A 20,109-nucleotide genomic window follows, 5' to 3' on the forward strand; every position below is an offset into this window, starting at 1 on the left:
GTGTATTCCCCGCTGGCAGAAAGGCACAGTTTACCTTTAGCAGGTCAAGGAGTGTGTTACTTAACCACTCCAGTTTTCAGGCCGCTGCGTCCAAGCCCACAGCCTATCCTGCAGACCCCACAGCGGGGTTCTGCTGCCTGTCTCCCCCTCCCTTCAGAGAGGGTAGCCACTCCGGTCTAGACTGCCCGGTTAGTTGTATCAGTGGCTGACGGCACCTCTATAGGATTCTACCGTACATTAATTTTGTACTGGACCTCACTCCGCTCTGAGATGAAGCGTGTTTCTGAGGACTGTGTTTCCCCTGTCCACCCATGGTGGTCAAGAAGTGGGCTCATTCACTTCAGGTGGCTCAGCCCGGACCGTTATGTCAGTGGCTGATGGCTCCTCACTTAAGGTTCTGCGGTCCGCCCGGTTGTCCTTTGGGCCAAGTCGGTATGGGAACGGCAGGAGCTTGTTCTCCTCAGCTTACAGCAGTGCGGTTTTTTGTAACTTCTCTGCTTCTCTGGAGGAGATGCATTCTCTCACAGGGACTCTATGCCCAAAACGGTTGCCTGAACTCCAGACTTCAGTCTTTTCATCCTCTGCCAGGTCTGCCATGCTAGACGCCGCACGGCGGTGGTCTGGGCTACCTTCCTCGCTATCCGCAGGCTCCTGTGGCTTCGAAATTGGAAGGCAGATGCCTCTATGGAGGTTCCTGGCTGGGCTCCCCCTTGGTGGGCCCAGTTTCCCCGGAACCAAGCTGGGTGAAATTAAGGAAGCTCTTGGCGGGGAGTGTGCTTCCTCGCCACAATCCTAAACCAGGGAACCTGTCCAGGGCAGGAATCAGTTGAGGTTTCGGTGGTTTCCGTTCCTCCATCTGATCGTCCTCTAGCTCGGCCTAGGTTCATAGAACCAAATGGCTCGAAGCTGCGTCTTCAGAAGACCGCAGGAGATGCTGCCACTGAGCCAGCTTCCTCCGAGCTATCTAGCCACGCCAACAACCTCCTTGGTCGGTGGCAGGCTCTCTCCACTTGGCGACGTATGGTTCTAACACGTCTCCGTTCAGTGGGGGCGGGATTATATCTCCCATGGCTACAGGATGGAATTCTGTCCACCCGCCAAACAGATTTTTTCTGTCAACTCCTCCCGGCTCCAAGGCCGCCGCCTTCTCACAGGCCGTGGCATTTCTTGCAGACCAATGGAGTAATTGTACCGGTTCCCGACTGGGAACGGTTCTGAGATTTTTGCTTAAATCTATTCCTAGTCCCCGAAGAGGGCGGTGCCTTCCGACCTGGATCTTTAGCTTTTCAAGCATAGTCAGGTGTGGCGTTTTCACATGGAGTCTCGGTCTTGTTCCGTGTGTTTTTCACCGGATCAATCAAGAACCCAAGGAGATTCCCTAGCAGCCATCGGCATCAGAGATGCCTATCTGCAGGGGTCAATCGCAGTTTCACACCAGCGTTGACTACGTTTTGACAATCGGAGTGGTCCAATTCGTGGCTCTTCCCTTGGGGTTAGCCACGGCCCCTCGAGTATTCTCATTGGGGCAGCTGTGATTAGGGTCCTGCACCCCTAGGGATTGGCAGTGATCTTTTGCCCTGGACGGCCTTCTTGTCGGGGCTTCATCCAGTGCTGACTCTTAGCAGAGTGCTTCGCTCACTCTCGCCACTCTAACCTATTCGGGTGGCTTGTCTTTCTGCCCAAGTCCACTCTGACTTCGAACCAGAGGTTCTCAGGGACGCAATTCGAGTCTCTATCGGCACTTGTGAAGCTGCTCTTAGTCGATCAGTAGTCCCTCCGCTGGCGGTCGGCGTCGTTCTATCAGACACCATATACAGGTGCTGGTCAGACGGTGGCATCAATGGAAGCGATTCCTTGCCCAGTTTCTCCTGCGTCCTCTGAGATTGGATGTTTTCCGCTGTACAAGCGAACTCCCTCCTCCCACGGGGTGGTGGCTTCGCCACTGACCAGAGGCTCGTTTCAGTGGTGGCTTCGGCCACTCTGTCTCAGGAGCGCTCCTTCCTGGCCCCGTCCCGGGTGAGCCTCACCAGGATGCTAGTCTATCCGCCTTGGGAGCAGTATATCTCCACCATGGAGCGCAGGGCGCTTGGACTCTGTCCGAATCAGCCCTCTGGATCAATGTGCTGGAAATCAGAGCTGTATTCTAGCTCTCTAAGCCTTCACCATCTGTTGGCGGCTAGGCACATTCGAGTCCAGTCGGACAACGTGACAGCGTTTTTCCTACATCAGCTTCCAGGGCGGGACACTCAGCCGCCTGGCAATCTTGGCGGCTCAACATTCTTCAGTGGACAAGGGACTCCTAGTCCACCGTATCCGCAGCCCACATCCTAGATGTGAAAACTGCGAGGCAGACTATTTCAGCTGTCCAACCGTGGTCCACAATCCTCAGGTTTTGCGGTAGACACACTGGTTCATGTTTGACCCCAGCTTCGTCTCTTTACGTATTTTACCCTCTACCTCTTGTCCAGAGTCCTGCGCAAGATCAGTAAAGAGGGCCGTCGGGTCATTCTCATACTCCAGACTGACCCAGGCAGGCTTGGTACTCTGACCTGCTCCTTCTGTCCGTTGGGTTGCCATGGCATCTTCCGGACCGTCCAGACCTTTTCTCAAAAGGTCCGTTTTTTCCGTCAGAATTCTGGATTCTCAGATTGACGGCGTAGCTCTTGAGTCCCGGATCTTGGCGACTTCTGGTATCCTTCCTGAAGTCATCTCCGCTATGACTCGAGCTCCAAAGTGTCCTTTGACCTTTTTGGCCTTGCCGACCCTCCTGTCCCTTCCACAGTCCGGTCTACAGCTAGGACTATCCCTCATTAAGGGACAGGTCTCGGCTCTGTCAGTATGTGCCAGCGGCGTATCGTTCGGCTGGCTCCGGTGCGCTCCTTTAAGGGCGCATCTCACATCATTCCGCCTTTCCGGCGGCCTATGGAGCCCTGGGACCTTAATCCGGTCCTCCCGGTTCCCGGAAACCTCCCTTTGCGCCTCTTGGGGAGGTTTCTTTGTTTCATCTTTCACAGAAAGTAGTCTTTCTAGTGGCTATATTTTCCCGCCAGAGAGTTCTGGCTGCACTCTCTCGGAGTCACCCCCTTTTTTTGGTCTTTGCATCAAGACAAGGTGGTCTCCGTCCGACTCCGGACTTTTTTCCCTAAGGTGGTTACTGCTTCCACCTTATCCGGGGCAATTTTCCTGCCTTCCTTTTGTCCGGCTCCTGTTCATCGCTTGAGGAAGCGTTGCATATCCTGGATCTGGTGCGGGCGCTCCGGATCTATGTGTCTCGCACCGCCGTTATTAGGCGGTGCACCTCTCTCTGGTGCTGACTGCTAGTCAGCGTAGCGGTCTCTCGGCATCTAAGCCGACCCTGGTTCGTTGGCTTAGGTCGGCCATTTCGGAGACCTACAAGTGTACTCAAGTGCCTTCCCCGCCGGGGATCAGAGCACATTTGATCAGACCTGTCGGCGCCTTTTTGGGCTTTCAGGCACCAGGTTACGGCTCAGTAGGTCTGTCAGACTGCAGCTCGAATTAGTCTGCATACTTTTTCGAAGCACTACCCAAGGCATGCTCATGCTTTGGCAGACGCGGGCTTGGGCAGACGCATCTTTCCGGCGTCTGTCGCCCATTTGTGAAGTTAGGTTTGCCTGCTTCTCAGTTGTCTGTTTATTCCCACCCATGGACTGCTTTTGAACGTCCCATGGTCTGGGTCTCCCATAGGAACGATAAAGAAAAAGAGAATTTTGTTTACTTACCGTAAATTCTTTTTCTTATAGTTCCGTCATGGGAGACCCAGCACCCTCCCTATTGCCTGTTGGCAGGTTTCTTGTTCCGTGTGTCTTCACCGGCTGTTATTGTTGTAGACAGAGGTTCCGGCTCTTCCGGATTTTACTCTCTCTTCTTGTGGGTGGATGTCCTCCTTCAGCTTTTGCACTAAACTGGCTAGAACTGGCTAGCAGGGGGTGTATATGCTAGGAGGGAGGAGCTACACGTTTTGAGTGTAGTAACTTTGTGTGTCCTCCGGGGGCAGTAGCTATACACCCATGGTCTGGGTCTCCCATGACGGAACTATAAGAAAAAGAATTTACGGTAAGTAAACAAAATTCTCTTTTTTCACCAGGTAAACCAATATAACTGCACAAAATTTAGAAATAAACATTTCTGACATGCAAATACAAAACTCCAAAAAATTAGTGACCAATATAGCCACCTTTCTTTCTGATGACACTCAGCAGCCGACCATCCATAGATTCTGTTAGTTGCTTGATCTGTTTACAATCAACATTGCATGCAGCAGCCACCACAGCCTCCCAGACACTGTTCCGGGAGGTGTACTGTTTTCCCTCCCTGTAGATCTCACATTTAATGAGGGACCACAGGTTCTCTATGGGGTTCAGATCAGGTGAACAAGGGGGCCATGTCATTATTTTTTCATCTTTTAGACCTTTACTGACCAGCCACGCTGTGGAGTAGTTGGATGCATGTGATGGAGCATTGTCCTGCATGAAAATCATGTTTCTTTATCGTTCCTTTGGGAGACCCAGACCATTGGTGTTTAGCTCCTGCCTCCGGAGGACACACAAAATACTACACTTAAAAGTGTAGCTCCTCCCTCTGAGCTTATACACCCCCTGGTAGCCAGTCCTAGCCAGTTTATCGCTTTGTGTTCAGGAGGCATACATCCACATGAATTCTCATCTGATTTGTTTGACTTTTGGAAAGAGTTTGAAGAAAAGCGGGTCCATGTCTGGACTCCCGGCATGTCCTTTCTCACTCCACTGTGTCGGCGGTGTTGTTAAGGTTGATTTACAAGGCTGAAGCCTTACATGCCGTGCTCCTTCACCATCCCTTCTGGGCTCTGGCTTGAAGTGGGAGCCAGCACGGTCTCCATGCCTGGCAGGAGTCCGGTCTCCATCCACAGCCCCTTGAGGATTCTGTTGGACCGGAGCACTCATCCCCAGGGACATGACCCTGCGTCTCAGCAGCTAAGTACCTGAGACGTTTATGTTGGGGGTCCCGGTTCTTTATTGTAAGGGGAGAGTATGCTGTATGTGATTGTTTTTAACTTTTCCGGCGGGTTCTCCAGCTTTTGCCCGAAACCGCGCTGATGGTGCCTGCTTGTCGGCCTGGCCGCTTAAATTTAGGCCCCGGCTTCGCCGGAGGCCAAGTTTCGTTTTCCTGCCCTCGCATGTCACTCATGCAGAGGGACAGGTTCGGCTCCTCCCGGCGGCCGTTCTACACAGGGGAGGGACACTCCCCACTGCTGGGGCGTCCCTCCTTCCCTGCAGGTCTCTATAGCCCTCCAGTTCCCGCTCTTTTATAGGAACGCCCCTAGTCCCGCCCCCTCTCTTCGCTTCGGCGGCCATTTCTCAGGCAGAGTTCACTCTGCTCTGGGACATCCTGCATTCTGCATCTCTGCTGAGGTGCTGCGCACTGGGGGACCGGGCTTCGGGATCTGGAGGGCACACAACACCGCGCTCAGTGGTCTGGTAAGCCACAGCCGGTCTCCGGTTGTGGACCTCTGTATATTCTCCCTGGGGTTCATTCTCTGCAAAGCCCCCACTTCAGCAGCATGTCTCACACAAGGAGCAAGGCTCCAAAGCTTTATTCTGCATGCACTGCATGTAAGCTCCTGCTGCCTGAGCCGAGCATTTATCCACACTGTGTTGGTTGCTCTAACTTGGCGGTGACACAGCCTGGAGTCTCACCCCCAGTGGTCTCTCAGGCTGCTGCTGTACCTGTGATTGAACCCCCGGCCTGGGTAGAGTCCTTTTCTAGGTCCATATCCCAGTCATTTGCTGAGTCCATGGGACTTTTGTCCAGGACTTTGATGAATATGCATCAGCCCCCCTCACAGGGTGCCTCTAATACTCTTGACAGAGGACTCCTATCCTCTGACCTCCGTCCATCAGAGCTCACGGAGGATTCATCATCTGATCCCAGACCCCGTCCTTCTAAGAGAAGGCGCATGGTTTCCTCCCCCTCCCCATCCCACGGCTCTGTCTCAAGAGCTGACTCTCAAGATGAGGAGGATGCCCTCACTGGGGGCTCGGAGGCTATGTATCCCATTGATTTCTCTGAGGGTGACTCAGATCTTAGTGATTTGATTGCTTCTATTAATTCTGTGCTGGATCTCAATCCGCCAGTGTCAGAGGAGCAACTCTCTTTGGCAGAAAAACATCAGTTTACCTCGCCTAAGAGAGTGAAGAGTGTGTTCTTTAACCACTCCAGTTTTCAGACCGCTGTGACCAAACCCAGGGCCTGCCCTGACAAACGCTTTCCAAAGCGTGGTTCTGATGACCGGTTTCCATTTCCACCTGAGGTGGTCAAGGAGTGGTCCTGGCGTCCATCGACATCAGAGATGCCTATCTACATGTGCCAATCGCAGTGTCACATCAGCGTTGGTTACGTTTTGCGATAGGAGAGGATCATTTCCAATTCGTAGCTCTCCCCTTCGGGTTAGCCACGGCCCTTCGGGTATTCACCAAGGTCATGGCGGCAGTGATTGCGGTCCTGCACCTCCAGGGGTTAGCAGTGCTTCCTTATCTGGACGACCTTCTGGTCAAGGGTCCATCCAGCGCAGACTGTCAGCGGAGTGTTTCGCTCACTCTCGCAACCCTAGCCCAATTCAGGTGGATTGTCAATCTTCCCAAATCCACTCTGACTCCGACTCAGAGTCTCCCGTACCTAGGGATGCAGTTCGAGACTTTGCCGGCACTTGTGAAGTTGCCCTTAATCAAACAGCAGTCCCTCCAACTGGCGGTGCGCTCTCTCCTGAGGCCCCGCCGTTATTCCCTCATGCGCCTGATGCAGGTGCTGGGTCAAATGGTGGCTTCCATGGAGGCGGTTCCCTTTGCCCAGTTCCATCTGCGTCCTCTGCAGCTGGACATTCTCCGCTGTTGGGACAAGCGGCCTTCCTCCTTACAGAGGTTAGTGGCTCTGTCGCCACGGACCAGGAGCTCTCTTCAGTGGTGGCTTCGACCCCTCTCCCTGTCTCAAGGGCGCTCCTTCCTGGCTCCGTCCTGGGTGATTCTCACCACGGATGCCAGCCTATCCGGCTGGGGAGCGGTACATCTCCACCACAGAGCTCAGGGCACTTGGACTCCGTCCGAGTCAGCCCTTTCAATCAATGTGCTGGAAACCAGAGCTGTGCTTCTAGCTCTCCTAGCCTTTCACCACCTGTTGGCGGGCAGGCACATTCGAGTCCAGTCAGACAACGCGACAGCGGTTGCCTACATCAATCACCAAGGCGGGACACGCAGCCGCCTGGCAATGTTGGAGGTCCAACGCATTCTTCAATGGGCGGAGGACTCCAAGTCCACCATATCCGCAGTCCACATCCCTGGCGTAGAAAACTGGGAGGCAGATTATCTCAGCCGTCAATCCGTGGACGGTGGCGAGTGGTCCCTGCACCCGGCAGTGTTTCAGTCAATCTGCCGCAAGTGGGGCACTCCGGACGTGAACCTAATTGCATCCCGTCACAACAACAAGGTTCCGGTTTACGTGGCTCGCTCACACGATCCTCAGGCCTTCGCCGCGGACGCTCTGGTTCAAGACTGGTCCCAGTTTCGTCTGTCCTACGTGTTTCCTCCTCTAGCTCTCTTGCCCAGAGTCCTGCGCAAGATCAGAATGGAGGGCCGTCGAGTCATCCTCATTGCACCGGACTGGCCCAGGCGAGCTTGGTATCCGGACCTGCTCCAACTGTCCGTGGAGATGCCGTGGCATCTTCCGGACCGTCCAGACCTGCTCTCGCAAGGTCCGTTTTTCCGCCCGAATTCTGCGGCACTCAAATTGACGGCGTGGCTCTTGAGTCCTGGATTTTGACGGCTTCGGGTATTCCTCCTGAAGTCATCTCCACTATGACTCGGGCCCGTAAGTCTTCCTCCGTCAAGATCTATCACAGGACTTGGAAAATTTTCCTGTCCTGGTGTCACTCTTCCGGCCATTCTCCTTGGCCATTCTCATTGCTGACCCTTCTGTCTTTTTTACAGTCCGGTCTGCAGCTAGGACTGTCCCTCAGCTCTCTCAAGGGACAAGTCTCAGCTCTATCAGTGCTGTTCCAGCGGCGTCTCGCCCGGCTGGCTCAGACCCGCACCTTCATGCAAGGTGCGTCTCACATCATTCCGCCTTATCGGCGGCCCTTGGATCCCTGGGACCTTAACTTGGTCCTCATGGTATTGCAGAAACCCCCCTTTGAGCCTCTTAGGGAGGTTTCTTTGTATCGTCTTTCTCAAAAGGTGGCCTTTCTAATTGCCATAACTTCTCTCAGGAGAGTCTCTGATTTGGCGGCGCTCTCCTTGGAGTCACCTTTTTTTGTTTTTTCACCAAGACAAAGTAGTTCTCCGTCCGACCCCGGACTTTCTTCCTAAGGTGGTCTCTCCCTTCCACCTTAACCAGGATATTTCCTTGCCTTCCTTCTGTCCGGCCCCTGTTCATCACTTTGAGAAAGCGCTGCATACTCTAGATCTGGTGCGTGCGCTCCGGATTTATGTGGCTCGCACCGCTGCGCTTAGGCGGTGCACCTCTCTTTTTGTGCTAACCACAGGGCGGCGCAAGGGTCTCTCTGCTTCTAAGCCGACCTTGGCCCGTTGGATTAGATCGACCATTTCGGACGCCTACCAGAGTACTCAGGTGCCTCCCCCGCCGGGGATCAAAGCACACTCGACCAGAGCTGTCGGTGCCTCTTGGGCTTTTAGGCACCAGGCTACGGCTCAACAAGTCTGTCAGGCTGCCACTTGGACTAGCCTGCATACCTTTTCGAAGCACTACCAAGTGCATGCTCATGCTTCGGCAGATGCGAGCTTGGGCAGACGCATCCTTCAGGCGGCTGTCGCCCACTTGTGAAGTTAGGCTCCGCCTACTTCTTAGTTTTTTTTTGTTTATTCCCACCCAGGGACAGCTTTGGAACGTCCCATGGTCTGGGTCTCCCAAAGGAACGATAAAGAAAAAGAGAATTTTGTTACTTACCGTAAATTCTTTTTCTTATAGTTCCGTATTGGGAGACCCAGCTCCCTCCCTGTTGCCTGTTGGCAATTTTCTTGTTCCGTGTGTTATCACCGGCTGTTGTCGTGGACAGAGTCTCCGGTTGTTCCGGTTCTTACTCAGTTCTACTTGTGGGTGGCTATTCTCCTTCAGCTTTTGCACTAAACTGGCTAGGACTGGCTACCAGGGGGTGTATAAGCTCAGAGGGAGGAGCTACACTTTTAAGTGTAGTACTTTGTGTGTCCTCCGGAGGCAGAAGCTAAACACCCATGGTCTGGGTCTCCCAATACGGAACTATAAGAAAAAGAATTTACGGTAAGTAACAAAATTCTCTTTTTTTCTTGAACGATACCCACTTCTTCCTGTACCACTGTTTGAAGAAGTTGTCTTCCAGAAACTACCAGGGAGAGCACTCCGGCACACTACCCCAATAATTATAAGAGCAAAAATTTCTGAATCAAAAGTTTCTTTATTACATGAAAGTCCAATACAAGAAAATCCAAAACAAAACGTTTCGACCTATAAGGTCTTCATCAAAGGACTATCATAGTCCTTTGATGAAGACCTTATAGGTCGAAACGTTTTTTTTTTTGGACTTTCTTGTATTGGACTTTCATGTAATAAAGAACCTTTTTGATTCAAAAATTTTTGCTCTTATAATTATTGGGGTAGTGTGCCGGAGTTCTCTCCCTGGTATTAAATCTCTTTTGTTCTCCAGAGCACGTATAAGGTGAAGCAGGGTCCTAATCTCTTCCTGTCTTCCAGAAACTGGCAGTAGGTCTGGGAGTTGAGCTTCACTCCATCCTGAACCCGAAAAGGTCCCACAAGTTCATCTTTGATGATACCAGCCCATACCAGTACCCCACCTCCACCTTGCTGGCGTCTGAGTTGGAGTGGAGCTCTCTGCCCTTTACTGATCTAGCCTCTGGCCCATCCATCTAGCCCATCAAGAGTCACTCTCATTTCATCAGTCCATAAAACCCTTGAAAAATCAGTCTTAAGATATTTCTTGGCCCAGTCTTGACGTTTTATCTTATGTTTCTTGTTCAAAGGTGGTCGTTTTTCAGCCTTCCTTACCTTGGCCATGTCCCTGAGTATGGCACACCTTGTGCTTTTTGATACTCCAGTAACGTTGCAGCTCTGAAATGTGGCCAAACTGGTTGCAAATGGCATCTTGGCAGCTTCACGCTTGATTTTCCTCAATTCATGGGCAGTTATTTTGCGCCTTTTTTGCACAACACGCTGCTTGCGACCCTGTTGGCTATTTGCCATGACACGCTTGAGTGTTCGGTGATCACTCTTCAAAAAGTTTGGCAATTTCAAGACTGCTGCATCCCTCTGCAAGACATCGCACAATTATGGACTTTTCAGAGCCCGTCAAATCTCTCTTCTGACCCATTTTGCCATAGGGCAGGAAGTTGCCTAATAATTAAGCACCCCTTATATAGGGTGTTGATGTCATTACACCGCACCCCTCCTCATTACACAGATGCACATCACCTGATTTACTTAATTGGTAGTTGGCTCTCAGCCTATACAGCTTGGAGTAGGACAACATGTATACAAATTATCATGTGATCAAAATACTCGTTTGACTAATAATTTTGCACACAGTGTACATTTGCAACAGAATAAGTGCAGACACGCACCACTTGATTACCTTGTCCGATGCTGGCCGGGGAACAGATGTGAACTCCTGGCTGTTGCTGGGCTTCACTGGTACTCGCTGGTGTGAACAGGCAGATCCAAACGTGAGCCAGTAAAAAGGGGAAAAAAGCTGCACCTGCCGTAAAATAACATCCAGACTTTATTGAAAATGGTACATAAAAATCATGGAGGTCAGGGGCCAGGCGCTGGAACTGAAAAGGACAATGGCCATTTCGCGCAAATTTGCTTCTATGGGTCCTTTGTCCTGAAAGGACCCATAGAAGCGCATTTGTGCGAAACAGCCGTAGTCCTTTTGGGTTCCAGCGCCTGGCCCTTGACCTCCATGATTTTTATGTACCATTTTCAATAAAGTCTGGATGTTATCTTATGGCGGGTGCAGCTTTTTACTGGCCCGTCCATCAGTCCTGTGACCCTCTGCCTTAGCCCTACATACAGCAGTAGACATTGATTGTGGCAGTCACATGACCACGGGTTGCGATGTCACATCTTGAGTGGGGAAGCCAATTTAATCATGTGCATCTTACAAACCAGGAGATAATGAGGACCGGTCTGGATGTAAAAAAAAATCCATATGCTAGCTTAAGACAGAGATTTTAAGATCATACCTCTCCCTCATGTATGATCATGCTGGTCTTTGAAATGTAAACCTACTGACACCTTTTATTTCTTCTATGTGTTGCTGCAGTCCCAAGTAATTGGCATTCTCACTCCAATGCACATGAGGTGTTAAGTATGTCAAGGAGAACCTCATGCTCCTTTGCTCCGCCAGGTTGTTTTGCTGTCTAGCACCCGCCTCTATAGCTCACAGTGTGTAACAATGAATACTAGACAAGGAAAATTGGATAGTGAATGATCACTCAAGCTCAGGAGGTTTATGAAGTGCTCTGAGCACTTAAGCTGGTGTCACACACAGCGACAACGACAACGACGTCGCTGCTACGTCACCATTTTCTGTGACGTTGCAGCGACGTCCCGTCGCTGTCGCTGTGTGTGACATCCAGCAACGACCTGGCCCCTGCTGTGAGGTCGCCGGTCGTTGCTGAATGTCCAGCTTCATTTTTTCGTCGTCACTCTCCCGCTGTGACACACACATCGCTGTGTGTGACAGCGAGAGAGCGACGAAATGAAGCGATCAGGAGCCGGCACTGGCAGCTGCGGTAAGCTGTAACCAGCGTAAACATCGGGTAACCAAGGGAAGACCTTTCCCTGGTTACCCGATGTTTACGCTGGTTACCAGCCTCCGCTCTTGCTGCCAGCGCCGGCTCCTGCACTGTGACATGTGGCTGCAGTATGCATCGGGTAATTAACCCGATGCATACTGTAGCAAGGAGAGCAAGGAGCCAGCGCTAAGCAGTGCGCGCGGCTCCCTGCTCTCTGCACTGTGACATGTAGCTGCAGCACACATCGGGTTAATTAACCCGATGTGTACTGTACCTAGGAGAGCAAGGAGCCAGCGCTAAGCGCGGCTCCCTGCTCTCTGAACATGTAACACAGCGACGTTATGATCGCTGCTTCTGCTGTGTTTGACAGCTAAGCAGCGATCATAACAGCGACTTACAAGGTCGCTGTTACGTCACCGAAAATGGTGACGTAACAGCGACGTCGTTGTCGCTGTCGTTTAGTGTGAACCCAGCTTTAGTGTCTAATCTTCATAGGAATGAAAATGCTCTTTACTCAGGAATGCAACAGCAGATAAAAGATATAAAGGTGTCAATGGGTTTACATTTCAAAGACCAGCATGCCCATGTTTGTGGGGGAGGAGGGTTGACTTTACTGACAATTCTCCCTTGGAGGTAGATTTGGATGCAAATCTGTGGCGAACTTCAGCAAAGTCTTTATGAAATCTTAATGCCGTTTAGGATAGTGAAATCTGCTGATGATTTTCCATGTATGGGAAATCCACAGTGCCTCCATCCTGTGCAGACGGACTCGGGTACTCCCATCTCCTGCAGTTGCTGTCAATGTCTACTAGATGCAGTGTCATCCTATAAGGGAGGACTATGTTAAGATTCAGTGCAGCCGCTTCTCCCATTGAAATCCGTAAAGAGCTGCTTGGACACCTTTTTTAAATGGGAAAGTGTTGACGGATGCCGTCCTTGAATCCATCTGCCTTTATAGGTGTACAATTAAAGTCCCCCGCTCATCACTAGTTACTAGTACTGCGCACCCGAGCATGGTAGTGCCCGCTCATCACTAGTTACTAGTACTGCGCACCCGAGCATGGTAGTGCCCGCTCATCACTAGTTATGAGTACTGAGCACCCGAGCATGGTAGTGCCCGCTCATCACTAGTTACAAGTACAGAGCACCTGAGCATGGTAGTGCCCGCTCATCACTAGTTACTAGTACTGCGCACCCGAGCATGGTAGTGCCCGCTCATCACTAGTTACGAGTACTGCGCACCCGAGCATGGTAGTGCCCGCTCATCACTAGTTACGAGTACTGAGCGCCTGAGCATGGTAGTGCCCGCTCATCACTAGTTACGAGTACCGAGCACCCGAGCATGGTAGTGCTCGCTAATCACTAGTTGCGAGTACTGAGCACCTGAGCATGGTAGTGCCCGCTCATCACTAGTTACGAGTACTGAGCACCTGAGCATGGTAGTGCCCGCTCATCACTAGTTACGAGTACTGAGCACCCGAGCATGGTAGTGCTCGCTCATCACTAGTTGCGAGTACTGAGCACCTGAGCATGGTAGTGCCCGCTCATCACTAGTTACGAGTACTGAGCACCTGAGCATGGTAGTGCTCGCTCATCACTAGTTGCGAGTACTGAGCACCTGAGCATGGTAGTGCCCGCTCATCACTAGTTACGAGTACTGAGCACCTGAGCATGGTAGTGCCCGCTCATCACTAGTTACGAGTACCGAGCATGGTAGTGCCCGCTCATCACTAGTTACAAGTACAGAGCCCCCGAGCATGGTAGTGCTCGCTCATCACTAGTTACAAGTACAGAGCCCCCGAGCATGGTAGTGCCCGCTCATCACTAGTTACAAGTACTGAGCACCCGAGCATGGTAGTGCTCGCTCATCACTAGTTACAAGTACTGAGCACCCGAACATGGTAGTGCTCGCTCATCACTAGTTACAAGTACTGAGCACCCGAGCATGGTAGTGTTCGCTCATCACTAGTTACGAGTACTGAGCACCCGAGCATGGCAGTGCCCGCTCATCACTAGTTACGAGTACTGAGCATCCGAGCATGGTAGTGCCCGCTCATCACTAGTTACAAGTACCGAGCACCTGAGCATGGTAGTGCCCGGTCATCACTAGTTACAAGTACTGAGCACCCGAGCATGGTAGTGCTCGCTCATCGCTAGTTACGAGTACTGAGCACCCGGGCATGGTAGTGCTCGCTCATCACTAGTTACGAGTACCGAGCACTGGAGCATGGTAGTGCCCGCTCATCACTAGTTACGAGTACTGAGCACCCGAGCATGGTAGTGCCCGCTCATCACTAGTTACGAGTACTGAGCACCCGAGCATGGTAGTGCCCGCTCATCACTAGTTACGAGTACTGAGCACCCGAGCATGGTAGTGCCCGCTCATCACTAGTTACGAGTACTGAGCACCCGAGCATGGTAGTGCCCGCTCATCACTAGTTACAAGTACTGAGCACCCGGGCATGGTAGTGCTCGCTCATCACTAGTTACGAGTACCGAGCACCGGAGCATGGTAGTGCCCGCTCATCACTAGTTACGAGTACTGAGCACTGGAGCATGGTAGTGCCCGCTCATCACTAGTTACGAGTACTGAGCACCCGAGCATGGTAGTGCCCGCTCATCACTAGTTACGAGTACTGAGCACCCGAGCATGGTAGTGCCCGCTCATCACTAGTTACAAGTACTGAGCACCCGAGCATGGTAGTGCCCGCTCATCACTAGTTACAAGTACTGAGCACCCGGGCATGGTAGTGCTCGCTCATCACTAGTTACGAGTACCGAGCACCGGAGCATGGTAGTGCCCGCTCATCACTAGTTACGAGTACTGAGCACCCGAGCATGGTAGTGCTCGCTCATCACTAGTTACGAGTACTGAGCACCCGAGCATGGTAGTGCTCGCTCATCACTAGTTACAAGTACTGAGCACCCGAACATGGTAGTGCTCGCTCATCACTAGTTACAAGTACTGAGCACCCGAGCATGGTAGTGCTCGCTCATCACTAGTTACGAGTACCGAGCACCGGAGCATGGTAGTGCCCGCTCATCACTAGTTACGAGTACTGAGCACCCGAGCATGGTAGTGCTCGCTCATCACTAGTTACGAGTACTGAGCACCGGAGCATGGTAGTGCCCGCTCATCACTAGTTACGAGTACTGAGCACCGGAGCATGGTAGTGCCCGCTCATCACTAGTTACGAGTACTGAGCACCCGAGCATGGTAGTGCCCGCTCATCACTAGTTACGAGTACTGAGCACCCGAGCATGGTAGTGCCCGCTCATCACTAGTTACGAGTACTGAGCACCTGAGCATGGTAGTGCCCGCTCTTCACTAATTACGAGTACTGAGCACCGGAGCATGGTAGTGCCCGCTCATCACTAGTTACGAGTACTGAGCACCTGAGCATGGTAGTGCCCGCTCATCACTAGTTACGAGTACTGAGCACCTGAGCATGGTAGTGCCCGCTCTTCACTAATTACGAGTACTGCCCATGGTAGTACTCGCTCATCACTTGTTACGAGTACTGAGCGCCCGAGTATGGTAGTGCTCGATTATCACTAAATCTTACTATTTTTGGTCTAAAAAAATAATTTTCTTATCCTGGACAACTAATTATGCTAAAGCAGCATTCACCTATGACTTGTTACTGTCCATGACCTATGGTGTAAAATGTTCAAATGCAGCGAGTACAAATATTGCATAAGTAAGAACCTGTGACTGTGGGATGCTGAGCAGATGTAGTGTCGGGGATAAGTCCATACGGTGATCGGCTAATTCTGGTAAATGAATCCTTTCGTTCCTTCCTTGCAGGCTGACTTTGTGAAGGTTGCTCATCCGGACCCTTCATTCAGAGAAGCAGCGGAGGAAGCCTGCAGGAACATAGGCACCATGGTGGAGAAGTATGTGACCGGTGCCACGCTGTGCCGCTGTCTGTGTACATTGTGTGTGGTGTTTCTGCCTTGTTCACACTGGATTTTTCAATGCATACTGTATATCTAGTGGACACTTCCGAAATATCCATAGGATCCATTCATCTCACAGGGGTGCTCTTTGTGCCTCCATCAGGCAGCGATATTTTATTAGAATTTGGGTCTTTTGTACTGTATATAAGGCTATGTGCACACAGAGACGTAGAGGATTTTTTTGAGCAGATACTGACCGGAAACTCCAAGTCCACCTAAATGGTATGTGTGACGCCGTTTTCATACACACCGGAATCATGGCCATATGCAGACCAATTAAAATCAATGGATCAAATGGATCTGTGCACATATTAGTGTTTTCACAAGGGCCGTGTGTCCGTATGGAGCACACGCCTGTCCTTTTGCTTCGCACAGAGACAAGTCAGTTTTTCTCCGGCAGCAGTGATGTCACGTGGATCACCCAGTGGTGTGATCCGTGTGACACGTAGCGGAGAAAACAAGTGTCTTTGAAATAAATTGATTTTCTATACTCACCTGGCTCCAGTGCTGCTGTCTTCGGCGCTGCTGCCACTTGCTTCCGGGCCCGCTCATTATGCTCATTGCATATTCACGGCACCGCGGACCCGGAAGCAGCAGCGCCGGGGACAGGTGAGTAAAAAGTTCCTGATCTCCATGTGCTATCATGCATAGCACACGGAGAACACACGTGTGCTAACATCATGGCACTCGAAGGGTCATATGCACCTTCAACACGGCTGTGAAAAACGTGTCTTTTCTATGGACATGTAAAAGAGGCCTTAAACAGAGACATCCCACACAAAAAAAATGCATTGGGTCTGATTCATCAAAGCTTTCATGCCAGAAAACTCGGCTAAAAGGTTTGAAAAGTTGCAAAAATTAGGCGTAACTCTGCGTTGCACCTAATGTTGCAACTTTTCTCGTCTTCACACCAGTTTCTCCCAGCTCAACCAAAATAGCAGATTTAAGGCTGCTTTACACGCTGCGACATCGCTAGAGATCTCGTTAGCGATGTGAGATCGCAGATAAGATTTGCCGAGATCGCACATAGGTCATATTTTATAGCGCCGGTCACATGTGCGATTTTGGCAAATCGTATGTGCGATCTGGTGTGTACATCGCTAATGAGAACGCTAGCGATCTCGCAGCGTGTAAAGCACCCTTTAGGCTATGTGCCCACAGGACTCTGTACCCACGGATTTTGTCGCGTAAAACCTGCGGATTTATCTGGATTTTCCAGATAAATCCGCAGGTTCACGCAAGTACAGACACTCCCCATATTATCCTATGGGAAATGGGGAGTGCTGTATCAATGCTGCAGTATGTGCGGCTGCGGAATATGCTGCGGATGTCCCGCAGCTGTACATAACTGCATGTCAATTATTCATGCGGAAATACCTGCGGAAATCCGCTTCTCCACTATAGAGATACAGGCCGGGAATTCCGCAGGTAAGTCGCATGAATGTCCGCAGGTTTACCGCAACAAAAATGCTCGGAAGTTGCAGCAATGGATAACTGCGGATTCCGGGGAGCAGCTGCGGGAAACCTGCAAAAACGTCCGCGGGTACGTTGTTCCGTGGGCACATAGCCTAAGGGCACTGCTGGGGTGTGATATTCTTTACTCCAGAAATCTCAATCCAGTACCTGACGTTAGTGAGGTTTCTGGCATCGCGCATGAACTCCCACACTTGTGTATACTCCTGTTTCATGAAGAGGCGGGCACCTCTTCATAAATCGGGATCATCTGACACCAACACACCCCCTCATCAAGACCAGCGAGAACAGTGCCAGTCTTGATGCCTCGGTCCTGTTGCCTCCAGTATGTTGTTGTTGTTGGTGTTGGTGTTTGTTGGTGTTGGTGTTTGTTGGTGGTGTTGTTGTTGGGGGGTGTGTGTGTTTTTTTTTTTTCTTTTCCCTAATATTGATGTCCAGTAGCATCACATACCATATTATGTCTGTGCAGGAGCCTCAGGCAATGCTCCTATCTCCAACAGAAAGGTCAAAAGCAATAAGTAAAAAAATGTCTGATCGCTGGAAGCCTCTACTTTTTTCAAGATGATTTATGTCAGACTCATTATTATATTGTCATATGGCCATGAATCACCTTAGAAAAAAATCCAGATGGTTTACAGACCCTGTCCTAAGGTGAGTTAAAGGGAATCTGTCACCAGGTTTTTGCTCCCCCATCTGTGAGCAGCATAATGTAGAGACAGCCCCTGATTCCAGTGATGTGTCACTTACTGAGCTGTTTGCTATCTGTCACGAACCACCGGGGGGGTCACTCAGAAATCCCCCGCGCTGGCTACCAGTACGTCACAATCGGGGGGTAACAAGTGGGGGTCACCCCTCCTTTATACCTCCCGACCGACAGACAGAGCACGTGACGCGCTCTCTAGCGCCCCTCTTATAGTCAGGCCAATTATGGAATTGCCCGACAATAAGCAAGGAGGCCGCTATACTACTTATGCCGATTATTGAAGGGTCCCCAGTGAGGGTAGGGTATATATTCCCCCGACCTCCGCGGGCGGAATATATAAAATCTCCCCGAATCTCACTGGCCTCCCCACAATAATCCTTGGCACAATTCGCTGCCACCAACCGATTTACGGTAACTATTAGCCGAACACACAGACGTGGGATTCAAGATCGAGATAACAGAACAGCCCAAGATTAATTATATAATTTAATCAGCCTAAAGCACACTAGAAACTACAATATATACAATAGGGAATCTACAGAATATACATATGTCAGAGTACAGTTACAGTCAAAGCATGGGTTACAAACAGGCATACACAGTTCCAGCAGTTACCTTGTTGCGTCTGGCCACAGGGGGGCGCTGTAGACCAGGTTTCCAGGAACTCCCTCACAGGTCTTTCCCAACCAGGCCCCCGAGCAGAAGAACACTGGAAAATGGCCGAAGTAGGGTTATCAACCTGGGCAGATCCAGGTCCCCTCCTACCTTAGTGACCTCACAGGGAAGCACTGCCACTCCCCCTGCATGGATCAGAATTATCCAGCAAAGGGGATATTGGCCATAACTTTGCCTGGGAGCGTCGTAGGCAGACGCCAATGCTCTCATTGTGACAGTTATGAATTTAGCTACAGAACGAGGGGACTCATGACCTGTCTACGAGTTCCCATATGGCTGATATCACGCCTGGGGTATTTCCCAAGCTCCCCCTTCCATAAAAAAGGTGTGCCAGCATCGTCCGCCTGCGCAAACACCATTTTTATGGTTGCCATATTTATCGGAGATATGGCTTGCGAGATATGAACCATTTTTTACTGGAGTCGTTCTGTCTGGCTACTTCCAAGCCTTGCTAATGAGATACAACTCTTGTTACAGGGGGACGGCAGGGAGTCATCCTGGGTCCATTGTCCTCACATCATCTCATCTCCATATCAGAGGAGATGGCTGTTGGAGGTGTAAGTGGGATGTGACACCTTCACAGATGCTGGACATTTGAGAACCAGAAGGGAGGGGGGGGGCACTGCCAGGGAGTGATGAGAGCAATTATGACTTCTAGTCATAATTCCTCTTCATATCCCAGGATTTACCTCACACCTCCCCCCTTTTGAGGGCGCTAGGGGGCAGCACACTCCGGTGTTCCCCCGTGCGCCCGTCCGCGACCTCTCCTTGTCGGGACAGCCCGTCTGCGTTACCGTGGTCACGGCCCCTTTTGTGGCGAATGGTGAAGTTGTATTGCTGGAGCGCAAGGCTCCATCGCAACAATCGCCCATTCGTCCCAGAGACGGTGTGCAACCAGCTGAGGGGATTGTGGTCCGTCTCCACGATGAAGTGGCGCCCGTATAGATAGGGTTGCAGACGCTGCAGGGCCCACACTATGGCCAGGCACTCCTTCTCCATTGTAGAATAGGCCACTTCCCTTGGTAACAGCTTCCTGCTCAGGTACAAGACTGGGTGCTCTTGGCTCGCAGAGTCCACCTGGCTGAGCACCGCACCGAGGCCGAAGTCACTGGCGTCGGTCTGTACTACAAACGGCCGCGTGAAGTCGGCTGCCTGTAGCACGGGCGGGCTGGACAGGGCGTCCTTTAGGGCCCGGAAGGCTGTCTCGCAGTCCACTGTCCAATCGACTGCAGAGGGCAGCTTCTTCTTGGTGAGGTCCGTCAAGGGCTTTGCCAGGCTACTATAGCATGGAACAAACCTCCTATAGTACCCAGCGGTCCCCAAGAAGGACATCACCTGCTTCTTGGTCCTGGGGGTGGGCCAGGATGCGATGGCCTCCACTTTCTCAGGCTCGGGCTTCAGCGTTCCCCCACCTACCCGGTGACCGAGGTACTGGACCTCGCTCATGGCCAGCTGACACTTTCCCGGCTTGATGGTCAAACCTGCCCGGTGGATCCGCCTGAG

At 51.4% G+C, this 20,109-nt stretch overlaps 1 protein-coding gene across 1 annotated transcript in view; it reads left to right on the forward strand.

Moving 5' to 3' along the window:
• The window catches only part of MIPEP (mitochondrial intermediate peptidase), a 225,448-nt gene that overhangs the window by 8,393 nt on the left and 196,946 nt on the right, over nucleotides 1–20,109 (forward strand). The window contains exon 3 of the mRNA XM_075337383.1: nucleotides 15,604–15,692. Coding sequence (XP_075193498.1) covers nucleotides 15,604–15,692 — 89 coding nt within the window. The remainder of the gene's footprint in view (nucleotides 1–15,603; nucleotides 15,693–20,109) is intronic.

The sequence above is a fragment of the Anomaloglossus baeobatrachus genome, chromosome 2 (assembly GCF_048569485.1).
Source record: "Anomaloglossus baeobatrachus isolate aAnoBae1 chromosome 2, aAnoBae1.hap1, whole genome shotgun sequence".
NCBI classification, from domain to species: domain Eukaryota; kingdom Metazoa; phylum Chordata; class Amphibia; order Anura; family Aromobatidae; genus Anomaloglossus; species Anomaloglossus baeobatrachus.